The 26935-nt window shown below is 56.4% G+C and overlaps 8 protein-coding genes across 8 annotated transcripts; 3 read left to right on the top strand and 5 right to left on the bottom strand.

The window, feature by feature from the left end:
• Positions 1–35: 35 nt before the first annotated feature.
• PG986_010268 (uncharacterized protein) lies at positions 36–284 on the bottom strand (the record flags this gene model as incomplete). Its single annotated transcript, XM_066846490.1, has 1 exon — positions 36–284. One exon carries the CDS (start codon positions 282–284, stop codon positions 36–38), a length of 249 nt encoding a protein of 82 aa, XP_066698888.1.
• Positions 285–2190: 1906 nt separating this feature from the next.
• On the bottom strand, positions 2191–3332 carry PG986_010267 (Chanoclavine-I aldehyde reductase; the record flags this gene model as incomplete). The annotated part of the gene is made up of 3 exons (XM_066846489.1): positions 2191–2574; positions 2603–3202; positions 3225–3332. The coding sequence occupies 3 exons, from the start codon at positions 3330–3332 to the stop codon at positions 2191–2193; spliced, it is 1092 nt and encodes a 363-aa protein (XP_066698887.1).
• Positions 3333–4952: 1620 nt separating this feature from the next.
• Positions 4953–8525, bottom strand: PG986_010266 (SPX domain-containing protein; the record flags this gene model as incomplete). Its single annotated transcript, XM_066846488.1, has 5 exons — positions 4953–5095; positions 5175–5840; positions 5870–7458; positions 7563–7841; positions 8500–8525. The coding sequence occupies 5 exons, from the start codon at positions 8523–8525 to the stop codon at positions 4953–4955; spliced, it is 2703 nt and encodes a 900-aa protein (XP_066698886.1).
• A 1743-nt stretch (positions 8526–10268) lies between these two features.
• Positions 10269–13219, bottom strand: PG986_010265 (clr5 domain protein; the record flags this gene model as incomplete). The annotated part of the gene is made up of 4 exons (XM_066846487.1): positions 10269–11584; positions 11641–11894; positions 11983–12600; positions 13107–13219. 4 exons carry the CDS (start codon positions 13217–13219, stop codon positions 10269–10271), a joined length of 2301 nt encoding a protein of 766 aa, XP_066698885.1.
• Positions 13220–14944: 1725 nt separating this feature from the next.
• Positions 14945–16474, bottom strand: PG986_010264 (uncharacterized protein; the record flags this gene model as incomplete). The annotated part of the gene is made up of 5 exons (XM_066846486.1): positions 14945–15394; positions 15463–15930; positions 16020–16127; positions 16186–16205; positions 16279–16474. 5 exons carry the CDS (start codon positions 16472–16474, stop codon positions 14945–14947), a joined length of 1242 nt encoding a protein of 413 aa, XP_066698884.1.
• Positions 16475–21170: 4696 nt separating this feature from the next.
• Positions 21171–22105, top strand: PG986_010263 (trypsin-like cysteine/serine peptidase domain-containing protein; the record flags this gene model as incomplete). The annotated part of the gene is made up of 2 exons (XM_066846485.1): positions 21171–21192; positions 21288–22105. 2 exons carry the CDS (start codon positions 21171–21173, stop codon positions 22103–22105), a joined length of 840 nt encoding a protein of 279 aa, XP_066698883.1.
• A 748-nt stretch (positions 22106–22853) lies between these two features.
• PG986_010262 (uncharacterized protein) lies at positions 22854–23707 on the top strand (the record flags this gene model as incomplete). Its single annotated transcript, XM_066846484.1, has 3 exons — positions 22854–22865; positions 22921–23456; positions 23494–23707. 3 exons carry the CDS (start codon positions 22854–22856, stop codon positions 23705–23707), a joined length of 762 nt encoding a protein of 253 aa, XP_066698882.1.
• A 1047-nt stretch (positions 23708–24754) lies between these two features.
• PG986_010261 (uncharacterized protein) lies at positions 24755–26156 on the top strand (the record flags this gene model as incomplete). The annotated part of the gene is made up of 2 exons (XM_066846483.1): positions 24755–24964; positions 25062–26156. The coding sequence occupies 2 exons, from the start codon at positions 24755–24757 to the stop codon at positions 26154–26156; spliced, it is 1305 nt and encodes a 434-aa protein (XP_066698881.1).
• Positions 26157–26935: the final 779 nt, after the last annotated feature.

The raw sequence follows: 26935 nt of genomic DNA, 5'->3' as shown, positions 1-26935 counted from the left end.
CCACTTGTTCTCAAAGAGAACACATAAAGAAACGGTCAAGGGATAATGATGGCCAGTTGGGGGTGATTCAGGGGGGGCTTTAAGTCCTGGTCATGGCCAGGCACCGCAACCGACTGCAGCTCGACGGCGGCGGCGGCGGCGGCTTCATGCTGTTGTTGCTGCTGCTGCTTCCACATCTTCCACGAGAAGTAGACGAGGCTCAAAGCCCCGCCGGCGACAATTGTCCAATGGGCGAACGTGCCCGCCACGAGGTACCAATATGGCCACGAAGAGTCGGTCGCCATTGTGCTGCTGGGGTTGCTGCTGTTGCTGGGGTTGTTGGTGGTGATGGTGTTTGCTTGCTTGCTTGCTTGATGGTTGGGGTCAAAATGTCACTTGAACCTCGTGTTCACCAAGTAAAAGAGGGAAAAGAGGGATCGCTGCGGGCGTATCATGACCAGAAACTAAATGGTGCAGCCCGATCTGTTCGCTGCTTCCTTGACACTCTCACCTACCTGATGTGTTTAGCTAGTATGTCGCGGAAACCACGAGAGGTCCTACAGCTGCTTCCTAGCGACCGACGTCATCATCATGGGTTGGAAGTTGGGCAGTGGGAAAGAGCCGAGTCAATGCCCATGAATGGGTCACTACGCCGCGTTGGAAACATTGGAAAGGCCGTTCGTTGTTCTGTTTTTGGTGCACCAAAGACGGTATAAGCAAGTATGGAATAGCACGCTGCTCGCACCAGTTTTATTCCAACCTGTAAACTGCACTAATCAGGTAAAGTTTAGTCCCATTGGAACAAACGAAAGTTCAACTGTCCTGGGGTTGAACAAATGCCGCATAAATCGCCGGTACAGAGGGCGTTGAATACATTTCTCCGGTATCCAGGGCGTAGCTAAGTACCTATTTACGTATCTATTACTGGGAGGTATGGCACTTCGATTTTCCATCCCTCTTTCCACTTTCAGTGACCCTGGCCACAATCACCCTAAGTACACGATTTCTCCCAGGAAACACCATCGTCATGTCATCACCATGGACTCGGGACGAGCTACCACAAGCTGCCAGATCGGGAACATCTGATCCCGATCACGAATGGTTTGGACACGTGGCATGCGTTTGCCATTCCACCAGGGGCTGCAATAATCATGGGGAACTAGAACCTTTTTACAACCCCCTACTTCCACCAAATGCGCCAATGACGTTGCTGGAAGATAGCAATGGCGAGTGGTATATTTCGGAAAAGGGTGATGAGCCGTGCGCGCCCGCCCTGCCGCCTGACCCTGGTCCTGTAATCCGAGCCCCCCTCCTTCCAAGTTCCGCAAACATATGTCCTCCTTGTTTAACTTCATACGTAGCAGCAAGGCATCAAATAATGTTCCGGCACGTGGCGAAGAACAACAAGTCTTGTCCGGTTCTCATGCGCAGAACGAAACCGAGGGGAAATCTTAACCACCTCCGGAATACTCCCCCCATCAGCAACTTCGTTCCTTACGTGCCCTATTACCCGGGCCACGCCGTTGGAGACACGTCAATAAGGGAACCCACTAGCCATGACCTGCGGTGGAGGACCGAGCTGCCGTTCGATGGGGGAACATTCGGGACGCTCGCGCCCCTGCATCCGTCCATGCCTTATCACTTGGCTTTCTACCACCTACACCGTGCACGGCAAGTGATCGAGCGAGAAGGCTGGGCAGATGAGACAATGATTGTCCCGCCCTTCATTTGCAGCGGCACGTCCAGCCCCAACGACAACGGTCCCAGTTACGCAGGGTCGAGTGGGCTATACTTTCAGAAGAAAGAATTCCTACAAAAGCAAGCCAGAGGAAAACAGTGTATTTACTCAAGTTATACAACTGGCACAAGCTCTCAAACGGCCAAACCTACGTGAGCATGTCCCCTTTAGACGCTTGGTTTGACGTTGCGGTATCGTACAACGTCAGTACTGGTGTTGCGAGGAGATGTGGAATGACCCACGAGGGATCGATCAACCCCGAAGTCTTGTGGGAGATGGAAAGTAGGCCTTGAAAAATTAATAACAGATTCTATTCTTTCGTCTCGCTTTCTATATATGTATTTACATTCAATTCATAACATGATCGTGACGTGATATGCTCTTTGAGATCTTCGTCTCCTGATATCACTCGTCTGTCCTTCATTCTATCCCAACGCCGTAGCAATGCAACCACCTAAACCGATGGTATCACCTTAAGCAGCCACCTTCTGGCTCTGCAAGAACTCCTGACTGAAGGGGTAAGTGGTGTACCCCTTCTCCTCCATGGCGTTGTAGAACGTGTCGCGGTCGTACGGCGTCAGCTCGATGCCCTTCTGCACGCGGAACGGCAGGTCCGGCGTCGAGATGAAGTAGCGCCCGAACACGACGACGACCTCGTGGTCCTTGTACTCGGCGTCGACGACCTCGCGCGCGCTCTCGGGCGTGAAGCCGCCCGCGATGAAGACCGGGGAAGTGCGGTCCCACGCCTGGACCGCGAACTCGACCTTCTCGGCCGACTTGGTATCCGCCACGTCCAGGTTGCCGCCGACGCGCGACTCGACGACGTGGAGGTACGCGAGCTTGAGCTCCTTCAGGCCCTGGATCAGGTGCGTGAATTGGGGGGACCGGGTCCGCCATCTTCATGCCCTGGAAGGGGGACCAGGGCGACAGTCGGATGCCGACGCGCTCGGGGCCGACGCCGGGGGCCTCCACCACGGCCTTGGCCACCTCGAGGGCGAAGCGGGAGCGGTTCTCGATGGAGCCGCCGTAGGCGTCGGTGCGCTGGTTGGAGACGTCCTGGGTGAACTGGTCGATCAGGTACCCGTTGGCGCCGTGGATCTCGACGCCGTCAAACCCGGCGAGCTCGACGGCGTTGCGGGCGGCCTGGGCGTAGTCACGGACAAAGTCCTTGATCTCCTGCTCCGTCATCTCCTCGGGGACGGTCTTGCCCTCGGCCTCGGGCAGCGGGGAGGCGCCCTTGACCTTGAAGGCCGGGTTCTCCTTCTTGAGGGCGTCGGGGTTGGCGACCCTTCCCAAGGCCCAGAGCTGGACCCAGATGAAGCTGCCCTTGGCGTGCACGGCGTCGGTGACGTCCTTCCAGGCGCGGATCTGCTCGGGGGTGTAGATGCCGGGCACGTTGGGGTAGCCGCCGGCCTGGGGCGAGATGAAGGTGGCCTCGGTGATGAGCAGCGTGCCGGGGACGGAGGCGCGCTGCTCGTAGTACTCCTTGACCATGGGCAGGGGGCACGTGGTCGCCGTCGGCGCGGAAGCGCGTCAGGGGCGCCATGGCTAGGCGGTGCTGCAGGGTGTTGTTGCCCACCTTCAGGGGCTGGAAGAGCTTGGAGGACTCGGCCATGGTTGTGGTTGTGTGTGATTTGAAAGAGTCTGGTCTGGGGTATCTAGGGGAAAAGTCGCACAAAAGCTGCTAAAAATAGAACGGTAAGAAATGGATGGGATAATGTAGGTAGAGACGATCGAGGTCGAGATTGAGTTCCGGGTTGCAGCAGAGTAGCCAGAACAGGCTGGTTGTCTACTTATATATCCCGACACTAGCAGTCCGGAATCAGGGCCAAGTCTTCCAGAAGCTGCGCGCGACCCAGTATTCCCACTTCTTCCCTTCTCCTTGATTACACAAGCAACCGGCTTGAATCTTGACCGCCCCCCAGAAGAGGCAGTAACCTAGTAGGGGAATAGTAGAGCCACCACGCCCAACCGCCCCAGTCCAGTTTCGACTTTAAAGCCGGATTTATAATCGGAACCAGGGGGAGGGGCCGAGCCAGTAGTACGTATCCACCCTTCCCTCCATCTCTGCATCCGCATGAATAAGCCCATCATCGCCCATCCATATCGGGCCGCGCGAGCGGATTGTACCTTTCGCTTTCGCGGGGGAAGGGGGGAACAAAATACCTCGAGAAGGTATGCATTTAGGTGCGACCAGGCTGCGGCCCGTTGATGTGCCAGATCGGGTGGACCGGCCAAAGCTTCATCCGGATGGAGAGCATCGTGGGTTGCGGTGATTGGAGGAGCCGGAGTTGGGTGAGTGATGCAGTGGTGAGCTTTTTAGGACCATGGATCGGAGGATAATCCAATCCATCCGGGTCTTTTCTTCTGGCCGCCATCTCTATCCACCACGGAACTACGCTAAGCCAGGGCGATCGATCTATCTGATCTCTCTGTCGAGTTGCACAAAGATTCGTGCATCTCTGCGCCTTGGCGTCCATGACTTACAGAAAGAGCCAATCACGACGAAAAAGAAAAGGAGCCCGAGCGTCGGCTTCAAAAAATGCTGACAGGTCGGTTGTTTCAGACGTACAGAATTGAGAGAAGCTTCTGTCACCTCGCTGACAAAAGCCTCGTAGGTGGAACGTGAGGCAAGTACATGATGCGGGCGGTGGTGCGGACTTAGTACTGACGGCATCTGCACCCATCGGTTGCGTGCTGCAGCACCCTGCAGTAAGTAGCCTGCGCAGGCTGCAAACACCGGGAGTTCAGTCAGTCAGTTAGGTAGGGACTTTGGCAAGATGCAGCAGGAGTGAGAAGGAATTCGGTGACATTCTATAGGTATTCCCACAACCAGATAATACATATACACACACATCCGTCTTTGTAATGCATGTACAACCAACCCACCCGGACCCGACCCAAGCGATCCAACGAAACTCGAACCATTGCGCACCATAGGGTACCGACGAATCCCATGATGCCGAAATCTTCTTCTCGTCGCAGCCGCACTCACTCGCACCACTCTGATGTTTGTTCCGCAACCAACCAATCAACCAGACGCGCCCCAACTATGCGAACCGTATCATGCTGAAGCAAGCAAGCAATCAAGCAACTAATCAAGCGATCGAGCAACCCACACCACAAGATCGATCAACTTAACTTTGAAATCAGGTTAAAAAACAAGTTCGGTCAAATCAAATAGAGACATGGTAGAGGACAGGACAGGATTTGCAACGCAACGAAATATGGTTTCTTACATGCCCATGACATGCATGGCGCCGTAGCCCAAAGTGACCACGACGCCCAGTGTCATGATACTGGCGGGGATGCCCCGGCTGATGAAGTGGTTCACCGTCAGGTATCGCTGGCCCGTAGCGTCTTCCTTCATAATGGCAGCTTAAGGAAGAAGAGGGAAGGGCAATGTCAGTAAACCGTCTGGGGCCTGGTGGGATTAATCTCAACAGGAAGGACTTACTGATGTTGGGAAAACTCGTAGTCGGCAGTGCCATGGCGCCCGAGCACATGAGGGCGCACGTCATAACTAGCAGGTTAGGATGGGGCTCGTCCAGGCCGCGGCCGATCTCGGCGACGAGGGGGAGGATGATGAAAGCAGCAACACTGTGGCTGATGAAGGTGGCAAACACCATGGTCAGGGAGGCGAAGGTCAGCACAATAGCATACAGTTCAAGGCCGGCGACGCGGCGGGAAATGTCCACGGCGACGGTGTGGAGCAGACCGGACGACTTGACCGACTTGCCAAGCGACAGGCCACCGGCAGCCAGGATGATGATGGTCCAGGGGAAGTTGTTGAAGTCGTCCTTGCTCAGGATGCCGGTACCGAAGAAGACGACTATGGGCAGGATGGCAATCACGCCCATGTCGCCAAACGTCGACTCGAGCGAGTGGCTGGCGCACCACAGGAAAATGGTCGCGATACACGTGGCAACCGTGAACCATTGCTTCGCGGTGAACTTCTCGCGGACGACACGCACCGGCATGATGGTGCAACCCTTCCCAGGGTTGAACGTCACCAGAAGCAGCATCCAGATGCAGAGAAGGGACACGGTGCCGACGGGGATGACGACAAAGAACCACGTGCCCCACGACGGCTGGGGGTCATGTTGTCGAGCGCAATGATGTTCTGCGGCGACGAAATAGGCGACAGCATACCACCGATGTTCGAGGCCAACGCAATTCCAATGATGATGGCCTTGGCCATGTTGGAACCCTGGGGCAGGTTGCGCAGGATGGGCTCGAGGATGGAGAAGCACAGCACGGGCGCGGCAACGTTGCTAACCCACATACTGGCGAAACCAGCCACAAACATGTTCACCACGAGAACCGTCCGGGGGCGCGTTCCGGCCTTGGCTAGAACAAAGGTCGCAACACGCTTGTCGATGCTCATCTTGCTGACGGCCGCAGCGACGGTGAAACCACCTAGGAGCAGCATAATGACCGGCGTCCACATGGCAGCGAAAATATAGGCAGTCGCCTCCTTGGAGTCCAGCCGTCTATGCGACTCGTCGTCCGAGCGCGGGATGTTGAGGACGACGGCGAGGAAGGGAATCAAGAGGGCCGTCACAAAGAGCGGAATGGCCTCGGTCGCCCAAAGCAGACTGACGAAGGCCAACATGGCGGCGCAGTTCTGCTGCTCGGGACTGGCCATGAACGGCACGTAAAGAAGGATGATGAAAATGGCAATGACAATCAACAGTGTGATCACAGGCTTGCCGTAAACCCAAGTCGGCACGTTGAACCGGCCAATGGGGGTATTGAACTCCTTGGTGGGCGACATGGGCGGGTCGTCGCCCTGCAGCCTCGACTGGCTCTCGCTGACACCGCCGAGGAGGCCATGGCCGAGGCTGGCGGCTTCGGCGCGCCGCTCGAGGCCGATCAGCTCGCGCCAGACCGTGTTGCGCTCCCAGACGACGTGCTCCCGCAGGTGAGAGCGCAAGTCCCTCTTGGCGAGTTCGAGGTCGCCCTGGGTGGCGCAGTCGGCAAAGGCCTGCTCCAGCCTGTTGATGTAGTCGTCGAGCTGGGCCATGGTCTCGGCGCGGAAGGGGTAGGCGGGCTCGACGGTGCCGGCCATGTACTTGGAGCGCAGGTCGAGGTCGACAATCTTGTCGAACTTCTTGAGGATCTTGCGGAAGCCGGTGTGGTTCAGCTGGACGTACGACTTGAGCTCGCAGAGCTGCACGTAGAGGCCGATGATGCGCTTCTTGAGCATGATGGACGACGTGTACATCTCCTCGATCTCGGCGTAGTCGGTGAAGCCGCCGGCTATACTCGTGCGCCGCGTGGATCGGCCCATGTCGGTCGAGGCGCCGAGGTCGGTGGAGGCGTGCATGGCGCTGGGGATGGACCTGCGGCGGCCGCCGTGCTGGCTCGAGGTGGGCCTCTTGTTGAGGGCGGCCGTCTCGTCGTCCTCGTCGCTGTCGCTGTCTCCGTGGCCGTCCTCCGTGGAGCGGGCGCCGCGCGAGGGCCTCCGGTTGTTGGCCAGGTTGCGGATGTTGTCGGCGTCGGACCGGGACATGTTCTTGATGGTGGCGCCGCCGCCGTTCTCGTCGCGCAGGTCGCGCAGCAGGCCCTCGACGTCTTCAAAGATTTCCTTCTCCTTGATCTGGAAGAAGGAGGTGATCTTCTCTAGCTCTACGTCTAACGCTCGCGAAAAGATGGTCTGGGGATCGTCCTCGCGGAGGAGCGGTCGGGTCTCGACATCGTTGCCTTGCTGCGGTATGCTCTTCTCTAAGGAGTAGATGCTAGGTTTGGGTAAATACGTTAGCTCTGTAATGGGCACGGCATAGACAGGGTGGGGGAGAGCAATGACGAGTACGAATAGTAGCTCGGCTTTGGGTGTACTCACAGCTTCTTCAGGTTGCTGTAGGCGATGTAGTGGCTGCTCCAATCAGGAACAGCGTTGAACTGGATGCTATGGGAGAACTTCATCTCGTCGCGTTCGTCGAGCCAGCGGCGTTTCTCGTCTCGCTTGGCTTTCCTCCTGGCTTCCCTAGCTTCCCTGTCCTTTTCCTGTTGGCTGAGGACGACGATGGTGTCAAGCTCGTAGGAGTCGTCGGCGTCAGCGTCAGCGTCGGTGTCGGTAGCGAGCGGTGGTGACGATGATGATGACGATACAGTGCTAGTGCTAGTGACAGGAGCAGGGGCAGGAGCAGAAGTGGTGGTTCTTGTAGTAGTAGCTTCGTTCCCCCTCTATGGACGGATGTGCTGGTAGACCGAGTCAGGGTGTTGTCGTGTTCAGCTCGGATCGCAGGATTGGTGTCGCGGGAAGAGGAGGGGTCCTTCGTAGACTTTGAAGGCGGAATGGTGGCTTTTATCAAATGGGCAGACGAGAGAGAGAGAGAGGAAGGAAAAAAAAAAAGTCAATCAGATGTATCCCGACATGTATTTGGATTGATGTATGCAGACGACTGGATCTTGGGGCTGGCTGGCTTGGGTCGGTCACAAGTCCAGGTTGGTTCAGGTTCGGTAGTGTCGAGGTTCCCAGAATCCCAGCAGCATGCAATCAATAGACCGGCCTACATACGTTTGCTTCGCTTCGGGGGGACGGGTTCTGGGACGGGGGGCCTGGTTAGCTCTCTCCCCCAGTCATGGCAATCAATTCAATCAATAGGACGAGGTGGTCTGGGCTGCTGTCTGGATTATGATGGATGATGCTGCTTTGCTTGCTTCGTTAGTGGAGGTGGAGCGTGGAGGCAGAGGTGGATGAGGCAGCTTAGGTTCCAAGGTTCCATCATCCATCGCCAGCTGCAGCTTCCGGCGTTGCAGCGCAAGAGCTTATTAACCGCTTGTGCGTTTGCTTGTGCCACATCAGGTGCGCGAGCTGCTTGCATTGGCGACAGGCGGCCACAGCTTGCCACAGCTTGCCACAGCTTGGCCCTTTTTTTTCTGCCCTACTACTACTACTACTATCCACCGGCTTTTTTAGTGTCCAACCGTGCATCCTTTCCAGCACTCGTCCACTCACTCAACTCACTCACCGCGACGCGACGGGCAGCCTGGAGTGGACCGCTTGCTTGGCTCGACTTTTTGACATCGACTCCTAACAGCCAGTACTTGGCGCTTCTCCCTTCTTTTCTTCTTCTGTCGTTCTTCTCGTCACTTGGCAGTTTTTGTGTGTGTGTGTGTTGCCTTGCACGCATCTTCCCGCCAAGGCCCCAAGGCCCCAAGGTTCCTGAACGGCCCTGACTTGTGATTTGACCAGAAAAAAAATGTGCCCTGAGGGTAAGGGGGTTTGAATATGGCCTGATAACTCTGCATCTGGCGATTCAGGCGCCATCTGCAGTTTTTGCAGGTGCCGTTGCACAAACCCCCCACACTTGGAGACGACACCCACTAATAGCAACGCGCGTGTGGCCGCTCTGACAGTCGCGGAATCTTGATGATGATGATGGATGTGCCTTGCCAGGCTCGTGTTAATGTCGAGCCAATGTCACCTTCTCTCTCTCTCTCTCTCTCTCTCTCTCTCCAGAGTCCAATCTCAGACATGTCATATGGAAGTACCTGCTCGACTCTAACCCGTAAAGTCAGCTTCATGTACATCGGCAGTTCCCGTCGGGGAAGCGCATCTTGCAGCAGATTCGCAGGCTTTTGGTTGCATCTTCCAATTGACCGCTAACAGGCCCCCAACCAGGGGCGGGCTCCGACCCCGACCCCGGACCAAAACCAATTGATTCTTTGCAGGATGACGTAGAGCGATTGCATACCGACAGCGCGCATCCAACTGCCATAAATATAATTGTATATAACCGCGTTGACCGCAAGAATATTAGTTGGTATGCAACGGCAACTGCACATCACTACATAAACCTCCGTTTCAGCCCATGAAGCGTTCCATCGCCGCCCGGACATAATCGAATCAGTCCTCCGGTCATGACCGGCACACGGGGAAGGCAAACCTGCTGCATCGGGATATGCACACCTCCAGACAGCCACTGCATATGTGGAGAACAAACGACGGGCGCATCCTTTTTTCCTCCAGTCCAGAGACCAGCCCAGACCAGACCAGACCAGACCAGGCCGGAAACCCGCATTCCTTCCCCTCGACTAAGATCATGGTCCAACGACGGGAGCAAGATCGTCAAGATCTCAATCTTGACATATGTCGGGACACCAGGTAAGATCTCGACCTGACATATGTCCGGAAAATCGGTAAAAAGATGCATGACTTTTTCCGCCAACTACGAATCGGGGCTGACATGCCACTGTCCCTCCAATCCTCGATTTGTTTCCCCCCAAACGTTTGGGCCTCCTGACTTGACTAGGTCGTCCATCTCGGTTTAAGTACGCTCGGAAAGCACATGCCGACCAGCTTGGAATCGCAGCACCATCAGCACGATCCCCTTATGTGTACTTTCATTGACTCTGATTACGATTTCACGATAACAACATGGTGGCAACTCAGCTCCGTCGTGACTTGGGTATGGGGGGTTTTTTTTTTTTTTTTTTTTCTTAGGCGACTGACGGTGGTATAGTTGTCCCCTTGTTATTCGCCTTAGAGTAGAGGATAGTGGTATATTCGTCCCTTGGCCGATGCTTCGCTCCTCAGACCAGATCAAAGAGTCAACGTGGCCAAATGCCTCTCGAGCTCCCGATCGCTCTGCCGCACCGCCGCGTCCGCCGCCGCCGCGTCCCCCATCTTGCGGTACCACGCCTCGAGCACCTTCAGGTCCTCGAACCGCTCCCCGTGCTCCCGCTGCTCCATGTCCGTGATGTAGTCCATGGCCTGCCGCCGGAGCGCGATGGCGAGGCCCAGTCTCGCGTCGCACTCCTTGCCGCCACCATCAAAATAGTTGTCGTTGTTCGTCGACGTCGTGCTGTTATGCCATGACGCCGGCGGCGCGATACCCTCCCTCATATTGCTGTCCTCCTCCGGTGTGAAGAGCCGCTGTTTCTGCTGCTGTCTCCGCCTCTCCTGTTCAACCTCCCACAGGCTCTCGTGTATATTCGCTTGAATGATCAACAGCAACCGTCTCTGCAAATCATCCATCGGCCTCTCCCCCTTCGCCCCTCCTCGCGTTCGATCTTGCGCAGCCCGTTCAGGTACACGTCGGCCTCCTGCCACCAGTTCCCGACCTCGTCGGCCTTCTTGAACGCGTGGAAGATGGCCAGGTCCAGCCGGATCTCCTTGGGTAAAGCGGCGCTGATATCGTCGCACACGTGCCAGTGCACCGGCCCGCCCGTCTCGCGCTCGAGCACTTCTATTAGTTCCCGCACCAGCAGCTCGCTGTTGCAGGCGTAGCGCTTGATGGGCTCGGAGAGGGATTGTCGGTGCGACGTCGCGAGCAGCAGCCGGCGCAGCATGTGCCGCAGCTTCCGCTCCGGCGTCCACGGTTGGCCGTCGTACGAGGCGGGCGGCGGCACCATGGCCTCGAGCCGGGGTAGCGTATTGGTCACGAGGTCGACAAAGGGCGAGGAGGCGCGGCTGCCCGGCGGGTAGGACCCGATCAGCCGGCTCATGTTCTGGCACAGCTCGTACAGGCCGTGCACCGAGCAGTGCCGCAGCTGCGGCGATTGGGCGATGTAGCGCCACACGACCGGCAACTGGGTATCGGGGCCGGCGTACATGGTCAGCTGGAGCAGGCGAAGAAACCCTAAGAGCGAGGGGTTCTTCAGAAAGGCGCCCACCGATTCGTACCCCGGGCGCATGACGGCCGAGGAGGGGCACTGCAAGTGCGGCGTCTCGTCCCTCAAGGTGCTTAAGCAATCGTTCACGTCGAAGAGGCGCACTATTTTCCGGTACACCTCGGGCGTCACGTACATGATCTTGTTGGTGTCGCCGGGCCGCATCTCGCCCGTGGCCCAGGCCCGCGCCGCCATGCCGTCGAAGCAGCGCAGCAGCTGGTCCTGCACCAGGTAGGTATCCGGCAGCTGCGGCCGGTTGTCGTAGAGGGCGTCCTGGAAGTACACCAGCGGTAAGCTCTCACCCGCCGGCTGGCCTAGTTGTTTCTGCCTGTAGTCCCGGGGTGGTGTCGTCGTAGCTGTTGTCCCCAAGTATTGCGCGCAACAGTCCGGTGCATGCATCATCCCAGTCGTCCGTGTAGATCCGCGACTAGTGCCACGGTAATGGTTCACGTGCATTGCATTGTTGCCCTGATGGGCTTCCGCCTTCTCCCTGGTCAAGGCGCGCCTATTCTTGCGAAACCCCCATTTTGAGAAGCGGTCCTTGTACATCTTGTCGCTTGCGCCAGCGTTAGCAGACCCCTTCAAGAGTAACGGGGCAGAGAGCGGTGACAGGATAATGGCAATAGGGCGGTTGTGGTGCTAACCTTGCGTTGAAGCCCTGCTGGGCCATGATCTGCTGGATCTGCTTCAGCGACTTGCCCTGCTGGATGTACAGGTGGTGGAGATGGGCCTTGTGCGTTTCCCAGACCTCGGCCGGGTACTGCTGGATGGGCCTTCGAGTGGCGGATGAGGCAGATGAGGCGCTGGCGCTGGCACTGGCTGCACTTGGCGCCGCGGCAGCAGGACCCGTGGGGAGTAGTATGGGATGATGATGATGGTGCGGCGGCGGCGGCGGCTGCGGCCGGCCGTACCGGGTATCGTAGGGGCCGGCATCGTCGGCATGAGTCTCCTGCTTCACCGAAGCCGCAATAGGCCTCTTGGCGAATCGTTCCGCCTCATCATCTTCTTCTCGACGGTGAGGCTTATCCTCCTCTGATTTGACATCTCCGGCGCTGCCTGCACGCAGAACAGGCGGCGATCTGGGCTCGTCTGCGTTCAGTACAGATCGCCAGAATAGAGACGAAACGGGCTTGGAGTCTGGATCAGAGTCGGACGCAGACTTGGCCATGTTCCACGGGGACTTGGCCCTAGTGCTGACATGCGCCAGTGTGTAGGCGTGGATGTGTGTGCGTGGCGCGCGCGTGTCAATACGAAACGCGGTGCTGAGAGAAAAGCAAAGCGCGGTTGTCAGGAGCCCGCGACTTGTCAATGGCGGCTCAGACGGCCTCGCTTCTTTATCAGGTCGGATGCGGGAAAAAAGAGTAGGTAGGTTGGTAAGATAGGACGATCTCGAGCGAGGGAGGTCGAGATGATTGAATGGGTGCGACGGGGTTACATAAATCAGGGGGGGTTCAATGTTCAATCCCCGCATGCTCCGGGGGTGCACCGCACACCGTCGGACCAGGGGTGGGTGATTCTGACTTAGCAGCAAAAGTCGCCTGCATGATGCTTCGACGAGTCCTGTTCGTTCTCGAATTCCTAGTGCATATGTCTTCGGTGTTGTTTGTCGCTAGGTTAATTGGCGACCCTGGTAATCGATAAGTCGGTTTGGTTCTTTTCGTCGTCTCCTTGCTCCATGATTACGGCGCAGCAGCTTCAAGCGTTCGGTCTCTCTCGGACCGTCCAAGGAAGACTGGAGAATCGATGTATCAGGCAGGTCTGGGTCTACTTATGCATGCTACCGGATTCCGCCAATTCAGGCGCAGTACACGTATATGTCGTCGCGGCTATTGTATTCGAATCGGCGATGGATGCGCGTTCGTGGGTATTGACAATGGCCATGGTGTTCGATCTGGGCTGATACGTCTTTGCGTACCTAAGGCAGCCTGCTTGCTGCTGGACCTTCTGCAGTACAGTTGCTGCAGGGCCACGAGGGCCGAGCAGTGGCCCCAAAAATGGCCTGGAAAGCGGGGGGGGTTTCCAGTGGGGGGCGCAGTGTCGCTCCCACTGAAAGTTCCTTGCACGCTCGTGGTTAGTGGGCCCGCCTAGCAGCCACCTGCAATCTGCCGAGGGCGGGCGAAATGTCAGAACAAAAAAAAAGTACGACGCAGTGAAAAGTACGTTCGCTACGGGGCTACGGGGCCTGTCAAAACCAAGGCTCAAGCGATGTTATGCCCGGGATTACGGATTACTGCCCACTCGTTCGCTGGCTGGTCTTTCCTATTGCCTGGCCTGAAAGTAGCTGCATCGATTCGATCGCATGCCTCACCGACCGGCTGACGGCATTCAATCATTCCACGTTGCACTGACAGGTCTCTGCATAGTACCGACCCAGTATGCATCGCAGAATGCATTGCCTCCCGCGCTACCTACCAAAAGTACGGCGGCGTCCCAAGCTGGTTCATTGACAGACTCCCGCAAGGGCTAAGTCCGGAGTTGCGGACGAGCCCCGGCTATGTCAGCAAATACTCAATGCAAAACAGGGCCATCGGCCGATTCCCGACGGCCCATCACTTGATCGTCCATTCCTTTACTCCCATCTCGATTTATGTTCTCCTTGTTCCCCTCTGGGTACGTACCCAATGCCATCAATGGCCATCCGAGACGGACGGGGAGAGAGGAGACAGCGGATAGCGGAAAGCGATGCATGCCTGCCTCTGCAGCGACCGTTTCCCCATATGCAAGAGTCTCCTTCCGGGATCCCCATTGCTTTTTCTGGTAACAGCTGTGTCCCGGGAATATCTCGACCCTGGCCGATTAATCGCTTATCCGTGTAATACAGCGCTAATCGAGCAGCAACTCGGGTCCAGCCAGCCTTGCAAGCGCACCTCTTTGCCTTATTTGGACTACGCGATGCTGCCACCACCTCGGCTTCCTGGTTCCCAGGTTCCCACGCATGCGAATGCCGTAGACGGATGCCTCTTCTGGGGACGAGTCGATCCTTCTGCAACTCTCGGTACGCGCATGTGGCCCGCTTCGTTCACACGCAAAGGCGCTCTCGCTCTGTCATTTACCATTTGCATCATGACTTACACTGCTTACAGGCCTATCGCTCACTCCCTACCATCCGCCACGAGATGATCCGGTGGCACCCCGCCTCTCTTCCCCCACGCTTCCTGCCGAGCAATGTAGGTGATAACACACTCACATGCACGCAGAGCCTTGCATGCATGCCGTCTATGTTTCCGAGTCTAGCGAGCTTGCTAAGAAGCTGACAGGCGTTCATCCCCTGCAGGTCTTCACCCCCTCCACGCCGAGGTGAAATGTGCCGCCAATCAGGGGTCTCTCGTCAAGCACGAGCATTCCTCGTCCTACTGCTACCAGGTCGGGGAAAGAATTGAATATTGTAACAAAGTAGATGTGCCGAATGAATGGCTTCCTAGACTAACTATATGAACAGGGTATATGACTAACAGTGAAAACCCAAAACTCCCAACGACGTGCCAAACCGCAATGCTTGTTTTCTTCTTTTTCCATCTTTAGTTCTTTTTATTTCGCGGGTCACATATTCGGAAACTAGGAGGTAATCAGGCGTCTTTCTTCCTCTCCGCTCCTGATCTCCTCCCCTCATGCTTGTTCGATGCTCCCGTCCCGCGTCTGGTACGTCACCGTCATCGTCCGCGTCTGGAAGATGGCCTTCTCCGAGTCCCCGTCGCTTTTGTTCGGCCGCGCGTCCCACATCCGGCTGCACCGGCTGTTTGCCCCGGCCCGCGTCTCGACCGTCTGGAGCTGGTCGGGCCGCAGGTCCACGTCCTGCAGCGACCCCATCGGGTACCCGGGGAACCCGTCGTCGTAGAACCGGCTGTAGAAGTGGCGGCGGCGCCGGCGCCGCTGGCTGCCTTTGACGCCCTTGGCCTTGTGCGCGGTGCCGGGAACCGGGCTTGGCGTCAGGGTGTCGCGGAGGTCTTCGTCGCCGCCGATGAAGATGCAGTGGAAGAAGCGCCGGAGCGTCGGGGAGGCGCCGCAGATGATGAGGAGGTTGGCTTCGACGCATGTCCACTTTCGCGCGCGCAAATCCTGGATGTCAGTAAATCGATAAACTCTGAGCCGCGGCCGCGCTCGTTGAGAAAGCGATGCTTGCTTACCATGGATGGGCGCGCCATAGCCCAAGGCTGGTCTTTGTCCCTCAGAGCCGGCAGCAGGACGACAAGACGCACGACCGAGGCCGCCACCGTCAGTCCCCCGACGGCCAACATGACGGCCAGACCCGCCTTCTGCAGGCCGGACATCCTGAACTCCGGGAGCGTCGGCATGGGGAGCACCAAGACGGCGGCGTTGGTGGCGATGTGGAATACGACAGTGGCGGCGTATAGGGCGTCGTGGTTGATGCACTTGCCCCCCGCCACGGTCCGGTCCCAGCCCTTGGCGATGGGATCGCAGCCGAACAACAGGCTGAAGAAGGCGCCGAGGGTGTATCCGAGCACCACGGCCATGGTCGCGACGACAGTCCAGCGGAACCACCCTCGGGGACTGAGCCGGCGGTAGTATGACAGGATGGATAGCTTTGCCAAACCGGCGCAATGGGTGTAGATGAGCGACACCACTAGTATCAACTGCGCCACGTCGAGCACGAGTAAGTATATATGCGTGCAGGTGAGCCCTGGATCTGACAATCTCATGCTCCGGGTGAGGATGTCCTTACGGTGTGGTAGAGGCTGTATTGACTGCCGGAAAGTTCCCACATCCGAGCTCCCAGGAGTTCGGCGGCGAACATGTAGACCAGCACCGCCTGCGTGCCGATAGAGGTGAACTAAGTAGTGTTGTCAGTACCGCGTCGGCATTCTGCCGTTGGGTTATAACCCTCTTACCCAAGCGAGCACCAAGCATACTGTGCAGAAAATCAGTTAGCTTCGAAGGTCTGAATGCCCTGAGAGAAACCGAAGGGTTCGGGTCCGGCCTACCATCTTCCAACCTGAACTCCTTCAACAGCGCGATCTTTGTATACAGCCGCTGTACCATGAACAGCAGCGACAGGACATTGCCGGCGGCGACGATCCAATAAGTGACGACATCCGTATCCTGTCGGGGGTGGTCGAGGTCGACGATATAGTCCCCGGGGGCGGGCAGTACTGTGGCTACGCCATTGGCAATCGACATTTCTTGTTGGGAGGGCGTGGCAGGTTGTTTAGTTGTGGCGTGACTGTAGCTGTTTATAACACAGCCGCGGCAAGGAGGACATCCTATTTGCTAAGCTGGAATGGCACGCGATGGTTTCTTCAACAGGGCGGCGGGCACCGGTGTTATATCCCAGAGTGGACAGCGGCCCAGGCAATTTTCTCTTGTTCAGGGGGGTCTTACCCAAAGCAGTAAGGCTGTAAGTAATGACGACCAAGAGATTGCGATGAGGCCAGGCAGCGGCCTGGTTTTCCAGAGACTCTAGACCGGGAGAGCTGGAGCGAAAGTTGAAATCGCGGGTGATTCCTCATTGGGTTTTCTCTCCCCGTCGTCCCCCGCGGTCCCAAATCAATGCTACGTTAGCGCTGGGAGTCACAGGTAAAGCTCACCACCGGTATCACATAGATTAAAGATGAAACTTCTTTTTCCACGGATAGGAAACATGATGTGCTCTGGGCTGCCTCAATGCGACTCCGAATCGTGCAGCGCGCCAGCGTGTGGGGACTCGGTTGCATCGATCGTGACGTGACTCCACAATGGGAGGGGAGGCACGCCCTCGCGTATCGTAACAATGAAACCAGGTCTTTTTGGTTGGGTGGGATCGTGGAAAATCCAAAAGAGGGGACAGATTACGAGCCACGCAGAGGCAGCAGGGGTCAGAACTCTAAGGCTTAGGACGTGTTTACTTTTTGTCAGCCAGCTTAACTTTCTGCCGCGCACGTCCCCTTAAAGGGGCTAGGAGCATATGTCCGGTGACGGCCCCCTTTTTCTACATATCAGCCAACAGTTCAGCAGTGTGTTTACTTCGACCCCTTGGCTGAAAGAGTAAAAAAGCCGGCTGACCGTCATATCGTCTTTTTTCGTCTCGTCTCATCAACCGACCAATCCTATCGACCTACTCAGCTTTTTTTCGATCAGCAGCATCAGCTACGATTTTCCAGCTCATCCAGCTTTTCGAGTGCCTTACAGGGCCTTACAGGGCGTAGAGGGGGCGCTGTAAAAGATGCTGTAAAGGGTGCTGTAGCTTATAAAGGGTGCTGTGTGGCATTGCTCGCGCTCGGTCCTCGAACCGGCGTGCGTTAAAATTGGTGAGTGTGGCATTGCTCACGCTCGGCCCTTAACGTACGCTCGATCTCCCGAAACGTTGATTCTTATTTCGAATAAGATTCGAATAAGCCGGCTGAAGAGGTGCGTGCATCGAAAAAAAGTTAAGCTGGCTGACAAAAAGTAAACACGTCCTTAGTATACGTGTTGCCCGCGGGGAAAGGATCTGCAGCAAATAACCGGCCGGCCCGCAGACCTTGCGGCCAAGTTTGACGGCAACCCACAGACACTGGGCTGAAACATGGCATTGGGGTAATCAAGTCAAGTCAATGACATTTGCTCGCGGGAGTATGCGTTAGGCCCGGGTAGCGTTTCTCGTAGCCCACGCCGTCGGGTATTGACACGAAGGTTCGCGTGGGCACATCCGAGGTCTGCTAGGCATCGTTATCATTTCTCGCGGTGGTATGTATACATGTTTGTTTATCGACACTCGAGGCTTAGTCTTCCTGCCCGAGGGAGAAAAAGCCGTTGGACAGATGACGAGGAAGACCCCTGCTCGTGATAAACCCAAGTCCCCTTCCCCGGCTTTAAAAGACTCCGACAGAACAAGGGTGGTGGTCAAGATTTGCAGCGGGACTTCTTCACACACCATAGAAGAAAAGTCTCAACAATCCCCAGCTCTTTCGAGCAGCTACTTATCCCGTCTCCTATCGTTGAAGGGGTATAAGTAGGTACTCACTAGGCCGAGTTTGATGAACGGTTGGGCTCTGTCGTCTGTTCTCAGTCAAGCTGCGGGTTCTAGAAGGGAGAATGGTCAGAATGGGAAGCACTAGGCCGTACTAGACCTGATTGCTAAACGGTGAAAGGGCTGCTGTATGAGATCATGCTGAGAATACACCTATCCATATCCGGTTGTTCAAGATCGGTGTGGATTCCCGACGAGTCCATCCATAGTGGAGGTCCAGGAGCTGCTCATAAGCCAGCATCGGAGGATGCTCCGGTCAAATCCACGATGGTTGGTCGCTTGACCACCGGAGAATTACGACATACTGCTACGCTGCATCGTACCAAAGACTGATCTCGATGCACACGTCCACCCAAGGGCGTGGTAGTACTGCATGATTTAATGTAACCGCTTTTTCACATTCGCATGCCACTCTTTGTGATAAATCCTCAAGACCAGTCAGCGCCAACACCTTCCACAGCTTGTCCGCATTGCAATGCAATATGAGTCTTGGCACAGTCTGGGGTCAGAGGGCTGGCGTTTTTTCCCTCTCTTTCTCTCTCTCAATCATGAGCCACCGCCGATCCCCCGCCCCTCTTGACCCTTGCCTGATGACGCTTCTCGCCAAGATGGTGCCGACAATTTTGTAACGCTGTAGCACCGCCATATTCGGTGCGCATGAGTCGCTCAGAGTCGGTGTGACGTTGGTAACATGGAATGATTTCTCACTATAAAGTTCGGCCCCAGGCCCGAAGTCTCTCAAACTCGAAACCTCGACGGGCTTGGCTATCTTCCAGAACTGCGTGGTTTTCCAAATCATCTTTCAGATCCACCCACGAGGCTACCCTCGTGACAGAAACATTAAACCCGTACTATGGCAGCTGAGGTTGCAATGACCATCCGACAAGCTCACTACACTCCGGCACTCGAGGGCCACAATGTGAACGAAGTGGGTGCCATCGCGGCTTTCATGCCAGACCGAATGCCACTTCTTAAAGTCCCCTTTCCCACCCTATCCGCATCAGGACCGCGGCGTTAAATTTTACTTCCTTACACTTACATTAGCAAACAATTGTGGTCTTATAAAAAAGTAAGGAAATGAAAACACACGGGATGCAGAGCCAGTCGACCTCATCTGCCGAGAACAAGCACCGTTTATCGCGAGAGGCCATGTTGCATGAATGTCGGCAGCTCGGAACTTCGAGAAAACGAGTCAGAACAGTTCCGACGGTCTTAAAACCAATCAGCACTGTCACGCCTGCGCCACCGTCCTTGGCGAGGTGCGGAGCCAGATGTTGCTGTTCTGCCGCGCGCGCGCACCGCCTCGTCCGACCTCAACATCACCATCCCCGGACAATCGAACATGGCAAGATACACCAATTCCCAGGGAGTCGAGTCGGGCATGACGGACTACTACGATAGGCCATCGCTTTCAGCCGGTGCGATCCGGCAAGCGCACCGGGGTTGAATCAGAAATCCCCGTTCTGTGGTTTCGCTAGCGTAGCAATGCTCAGATGCTTCGGGGTACAGCAGGTGGTCCCTGATTCGCCGTCTTTTGGAGAGTCAGCAAACTGTTCGGACGTAGGATCTATCAAAACCTGGAATCTGACCTCGTAGGGTGGTATGAGGTGTTGAATTGTTGTTTTATCCCATAAGGCTATGCCCATGGCGCTCTGCTATTCGGAGGCTGCGAACCATGATTATGCAGTTAGATGCGGATCCAGCACCTTGCTCGAAAATCTCCTTGAGGACAAATTGCTACAATAGACAATTGGTCTTGTCATCCTCTTCTCGGTTGCTATTTGGAAGCTTCGTCAGACGGTGGTGTTATGGTAAACCCAGAGCTTACGTTGCTCTCTCAGTGAGAATTCATTCCTTTGACTAGTGTTTCCCTCCGAAGTGCCCGGGGGTAACTCAGATCATGTGATGTCAAAGCCCGGAGTATCTTGAATTGGGATCGAGGGTTGCAATTTGTGGTCAGCAATATTGATGACGGCAGGATCCTCTCGTGGTTTCTGACCATCCGTGGCAATGTTCACCACAAGTCGTTGGTGCTGATATGTGAGACTTGGAAGACAGTCTCTATTTTCGAAGTTGCGCGTAGCTTGAGTAGATAGGTAGCCTCCCGGATACGGGTTTGTCCGTACTTCAATATTCGTGGACATCCAATCAGAGTTAACCCGGACCAACCCCACCAACAACGGATCTAACAAGAGCTGAGCTACCATTCCATCTGACATTCGCTGGGCTAAGCCTTATCCTCTGCTAGTTACGGTAAGATCTTAGCGCAGCAGCAGGGTGTGACCTGCTGACAGGCGCAGTAAACGGAGCTTGCTTTAAGAACCTTCCGGATTTGTGTCACTCCTGAGGTCAGCCGCAATGGCTAGTCCAACGACATCCAAACAGGGTGTGCAAAAGAGCTTCTTTTCGGATCAGAAATCTCTCCGGGGCATTTCGAAGGGTCTCCCGTGGTCCAGTCAATGTGCCCATATCATGTTGCGTTTGGAATCGCGCTTACCGCACCCTGACATACCCATGTGCTCAGCGGCTGGCCTAGACCTCGAAGTATGCAGCACCCCTTATCGCGATGTCCCAGAATGTCTCGCCGGACACCTTCTGACCTTCCAATCTGAGAGACGGTGACTGATGAGACCAACGTGTTTGGTGCGGCGTGTCTTTCGGGGAATTGTTGTATTTGCAATCAACAAGATTACTCTGACCACCACGATACTTACACATACGTCGAAGGGTTTTGACTGCGGCACGGGACTGCAATGGCTCGTCTCACAGGATGGACGAGATGCCTATAAAAGGCCTGGCAAGGCCGTGATGACCGAGAAGTGAGCCAGACACAGCAGCATCCACCGAGCTACCCATTCACCTCAGAAGGGCAAGCGCGAGAACAAAAACATGTCTCGTTTCACAGCCTTGAGTCTGGCTTTCTGCCTGGCCACCCTCTCGACTGCTACTCCGGTCGCGGAGCAGTCCGGCTTGAAATCTGTCCACCCCATCGGCTTCCTCCCCCAGGCGAGGCGGACGACCAAATATGGGCCGCCGTCGCGCCCCCTGAAGCCGTCACCTTCAACCAGGCCGACCTGCGCACCTTGCACAACATCACCTCCGCCCCCGGCAGCGAAGGCGACGGCTCCGTCCCCGTCTCTACCATCCAGGAGCGCTGGGCCATCGGCAACGACGACCGGGTGCTGTGGACGAACCGGGAGTACCCCTACTCGGCCATGGGCAAAGTCACGCGTCCCGGGTCCTGGTGCTCCGCGTCGCTGATCGGCCCGCGCATCGTCGCGACGGCGCGGCACTGCTACGAGTCCGGCGTGCCCTACCGCTTCAACCCGGCCTACGACAACGGCGAGACGCTCCCCGGCGCCAACGCGATCTACGTGCTCATCCCCTCGGGCATGCCGGACGAGGGCCCCTGCAACGAAAAGGAAGACTGGGTCCTGTTCGTGCTCGACGCCAACCTCGGCGACCAGCTCGGCTACCTCGGCGCCAAGACCTACGACGCCGAGTCCCAGGCCGGCCGCGCCATCTTCTTCAACTACGGGTACCCCCAGGACAAAAACGGCGGCAACCGACCCTACCGCATGCAAGGGATCTCGGTCACCCGCAAGAAGCCGCGCTGCGACGCGTTCGGCCCGCTCGATACCGACGTGGACGCGTCGCCGGGCAACTCGGGTGGGCCCCTGTGGGCTTTGGAGGACGGGTCGCGCTACCAGTACGGCGTCACCAGCAACGCGTGGTTGCTGAATGACCAGCTGCTGTACACTTCCTTCGCCGCGGGGCAGAACTGGGTGGCGGCTATCATACAAGCTCGCCAGGACTACCCATAGAGGAGGGAAGACTAATAAAGTGTGGCCATGCGCGGGGAAAGATTAGAGTCATTTTGTGTTGAGATGGGTGTTTATATACTGCCCTCCTTGGCCTAAACGTAGATGGTTAGGTACCTACTTAAATATAAATCTCGACATTATGAACTGTGCTGTACTGCGATTTTGTGGCTGCGTAAAGCAGATCAGAATCACACTAGTTCTTGGTGAAGCCACTTTTGCCCCTCTTGCCCAGCCAGCCCTACAACACGTCTAAACACAGAGTCACATCACGTATTCCTCTGGAAAGCACATCTTCCAGTTCCAGTTCCCCGGGTTTGCATGTGGAGTGCTCCAGGATTGGTTGGTTCCCACTCTTTCCCCTGCATCTAGCCGGATTGGACAGTATAGTCGCATTGGCTATCCACAAAATCTACGGCGGCCCGCTTGTTGGTTCTCAAAACAGCTGATCCTGGTGGCAGGGTGTTCCTGGGCGCCTATCGGACTGTGACGCTGTTGGTTGCTTCCATTATTTGGGAGATGGCTGTGTCTGTGGGAGTTTTACCTAAGGGCTCCTCGGACCAGAAATTTATAAGGTCTCCTGTTTCGTAATCGCAACAGCGGTCTAGTGCCTTACCGCATCCTTGCGAAGCTGCCCGGGCGATATGCTGAGATTGGCAATGCGGCTGCGGACTTCAAGAGGCATATGGTCAAGTTGCTGGATGATACGCCGGCAGCGCTGAGTAACGGGAAGCCAGGATCGGGACTGATCATGGCCTCTTTCGTGCGCGCTGCCGACCTTTACCACCGCGACCACCCGCCCGGGGCCGAGGCGGGAGGCCGACGCAAGTCCCGCCACAAGGGGCCTGTCTGCGGACGAAACCCTGGGCGACCTGTTCGGCATCAACTTTGCCGGCTATGACACCTCGGCCAACACCATGGCCTTTGCCGTGCTGTGCATGGCCGCCCACCCCGACGTAAAAGCGTGGGTGGCCGAAGAGGTCAATCTCGTAACCCGAGCCTGTGCGAGCCGCGAGGATTGGGACTACAAAGTCCTCTTCCCGCAGCTCAAGCGCTGCCGCGCCGTTATGCACGAGACCCTGCGGCTCTTCCCGCCCATCCCCGCCTTGCCGCGCATCACGCGCACCCCCGCGCAGACGCTTCCCGTGGGCTCGGGCTCTCGTCCGACCATCGCATTGCCCGCGGGGACCAAGGTCGCGGCCAACCTGCGCGCGATGCAGACGCACCCGAAGTACTGGTCCGGCGACGACGCGGACCAGTGGCGCCCGTCCCGGTGGATTGCCAACCCCGCGCCGGCGGGACTGCCGCCGACCGACGAGCTGCTCGCCCGCGAGGAGCTGCTGATGCGGAGCAAGTCCGTCTTCTTTCCCTGGGGGGGACGGCCCACAGAGATGTCCCGGGAAGAAGTTCTCCGAGGTCGAGGTCACGGCGGTCATGGCGTGCCTTTTCCAGGCGCACCGTCTGTCGATGAAGAGGAAGTACGAAGGGGACAGCGACGGGGCGGTTTATCAGAGGTTCGAAAAATGCGTCACGGACCTTGACCTGAATATGCTGGTGAGGCTGAGAAACGCGGACCAAGTGACTTTGGTGTGCACAGAGGCTTGATGCTCTACCATTGAGAACCGAATTGTGTGACATCCACCACGAAGGCAGTCGAGTAACATTATGCATCATATCCTTCCACACTATAGGAGTCTCTTTCTATTGTGAGGATGAGTACTCAAGTTTCAGGGACGTCATTGTGTTGCGGACAGAACTGTTTTATTCACAATGTGCACATTCACCTCAGATCCCTGAAGGGCAAGGAGGGTTTTGGTCTAAAGACACCCGGGGCGCAGCAGGATGAACAGGGAGAGTGTTCCATATGATGGAAGGTCGGCTCTACTGGGCGTTTGGGTGCAGGCGGGGGTTGCGGTCATCGAGTATCGTTAGCCATAACTGCTGCAGCTCTTGAAGGCGTGGTTTGGCTTCAGCATAGTAGCATTTAATTTGATGGGTAAAGTCAATCTTACATACCAAAGCTGGTGAGGCATGTGTGAAAACATATTGCTAAGTGTGGTTGTGTAAGTGCCATTGCCTTGTTCAGTGTTCTGAGCTCAGGGATTACAGTGAGATGCATGTAAGTGATGAGATTGAACGGTGGGCCACAGCCTGGTAGAAGCCAGCTGCGCACCAGAAGAGGTTTTTATCTAAAGAGCAAGGTGGCAGTAGGTAGCAGGACTTATCACTCCCTGAAGCGCCTGGGTCCGGGATGTGTGTTCTGCCGCGCTTAAGGGCTGTCGTGACCTAGCAGTTAGATAACCTTGTGGAGGCAGTGGAATGAAAGTGATAGGGAAACTGTTTCGGATGAGCTACCTCCCCAGGAGGTACCAAGTCAGAGTATCAAGTGCATGTTAACGAGATGTGAAGAATCAGTAAACAATTCATGTGATTTACTGGCGTACTTTGGGAAAGCTGGTGCCCCAAGCTCGGCGATTCCTCTCAGGCAGAAAGAGCTTTCATTCAATGCTTCTGAGCATTGAATAGAACATGGCTTGAACAATCCATATTTAACCACTGCTCATTCTGGAGGTTCTCTGCTTCTTCACGAACTTCTCTGCAACCTGCACAAAAGGAAGTGCAATCATCAGCGACATCATCAGCAACCCCAAGATGGATATCGCAAAGACCATCAACGACGCTGCCAAGCAGATTGCCGGCTTGGACTTCGGTCGAGGCCGAGCCTTTAACAAGCCTCACGTCGTCTTTGCCGCCCTTGTCGGCAACAATGTCGACCAGGTAGTCCAGGGCATGACCCAGGGCAAAATCACCGACGCACTCGAGACCCGCCTCGCGGCCACACTGTCTTCACTCGCCTTCGTGGTAATTCGGCATTCAACGTCTACATTGCCCTCGAGATGAACCCTCTTTCCCCCTCTCGGCAGCCGACGTCGAGTCCATCTTCTCGCCGCTCGTGAAGGCCCGCGAGCGAGCCTTGTCCACCAACCAGAGCTCCGGAAACGCCCAGAAGTCGAGGCTCGTCCTCGCCCTCGACGCCATCTCGAACCTCCACAAGAAGGCCAACGATTTCACTCGGGTCAACCACTTGATCACCCTGAAGCCTAAGCAGGCCAGTCGCCCCTCAATGCTCAAGGGAGCCAACAACAACAACGCCGGCTTCGTCGTCGACAACAACACTATCTGGCCCCCTGCCCACTTCGGCCCCATCGACATTGCCCATCTTTGCCAGCAAGACGTGCACACGGCTCTGTTCGGCATCACCCCCGAGACCCCCGGCGCCGCGCCCGCCTACCCCACCGACCAAGACAACCCTGTCACCCTCCGCCGATCCTTGTCGTACGAGAGCCTTACCAAGAACAAGCCGGCCTCAACTTGGGCTCTGTATCCCGCCCCGGTCGCCTTTTTCGACGACAAGTCCCGAGAGGACTGGTACACGCTCACCGGCCACAAGAGCCGCTTCTATGCCACTTTGGCCGAGCTCGCAGAGTACGCCAAGCAGGCCTTTCGCCAAGCCGGAATCGATCGCGTCATCTGCATGATGACCCCCTGGTTCTACGACCCCAAAGAGGTCGCGACCCTGGCCGCCGATGGAGACCTCGCTCTGCCTATCGCCTGGCAGAACCGTTGCTATCGCTCCGGAATGACTCTGGTCATTGACCGCGACGGCAAGACCGAGAACAACCGCGCCTGGAAGTACAAAGTCGTCCTCTTCCAACCCCAGACACCCCGCTACCCTCGCGCCGCCCCCACCGACCCAGCCCGAGCCCAGAAGCGCGACGAGTGGGTCAACAAGCTGTTCGACAACGTCTCGAGCGTCGTGCGTCCCGTCTCCAGTTGCTGGACCGGCGGCACCCTCAAGCCCGGTGGTCTCGACCATGGCAGTGGCCCCATGGCCAGCGGCGGACGCGGTGTCGGCCCCGACTCGGTCGAGCTTTCGGCCGCCTTGGTCTCACAGCTCACGGAGGACCATGTGAGCCTCACTACCGACTCGATGTCCCTCAGTGCCCGCCACTTCCGAAACGTTGGCGCCCGCCAGTCTGCTTGGGATGCTTGATTCACAGAAGGACGGCATGGTTTCGACTGGTTGGTCTGGAATACGAGCAATGAATGACGAAATGACGAGATGACGATGTCTCTCGATGGGCATAGATGGACATAATGATAGCTAGACGTCCTAGGCACATCTACCGAGAATACGATCTGATGAACCCCCAATTGTAACCGGTTTCGGAAAGAAGTGACTGTGATGTGTTGCATTTGTAGATGAATTCTGGTAATCGACCACGATTTGATGCGGCTAAATCGACTTCTGTAGGTCAGTGAAACGATTTCTTCCTGACGATGCCATGACTTTGTTGATGCCGAGATATCCTGCGGGTACTCGCGCCATTATGCAAAGGTCAGAGCCTCAGCAAATGCAGGTGCTAGATCTACGAATGTGCATGGGACTGATAGCAAGTGATAGCCGATACAGCTGGGATGCTTGAAACCTACGGTTCAAATACGACTGTGTGCAATTGCTTTTTACACCAATCGCCCTGTTGACCAACATTATCGTCGCCAAGTCTGCAAGAATCTGGTCTGCGGCATCTCACAAATTGACAGGCAAGTAGGTGGCGTAGCAGAAAAGACGACTGCATTTGATCAATTACAACAAACTTCGGCCTTAACAGATGCATCCCAATACAAACATGACCACGGATGACGCGATGGTCCAGTTGAAGTTGAGGAGTCATCTTGTAAACGCTGGACGGATTGATTGAAACCCAGCTGAGATGCTGTTACGAGATGCGGTAGGCTGCTTTGACTGCCCTACACTTATCTCTGATTGAA

Source organism: Apiospora aurea (genome assembly GCF_038362705.1).
Source record: "Apiospora aurea strain CBS 24483 chromosome Unknown utg000006l_segment0_segment0, whole genome shotgun sequence".
NCBI lineage: Eukaryota > Fungi > Ascomycota > Sordariomycetes > Amphisphaeriales > Apiosporaceae > Apiospora > Apiospora aurea.
The sequence above is the reverse complement of the archived record's forward strand: the minus strand, read 5'-3'. Positions and strand labels throughout refer to the sequence as shown.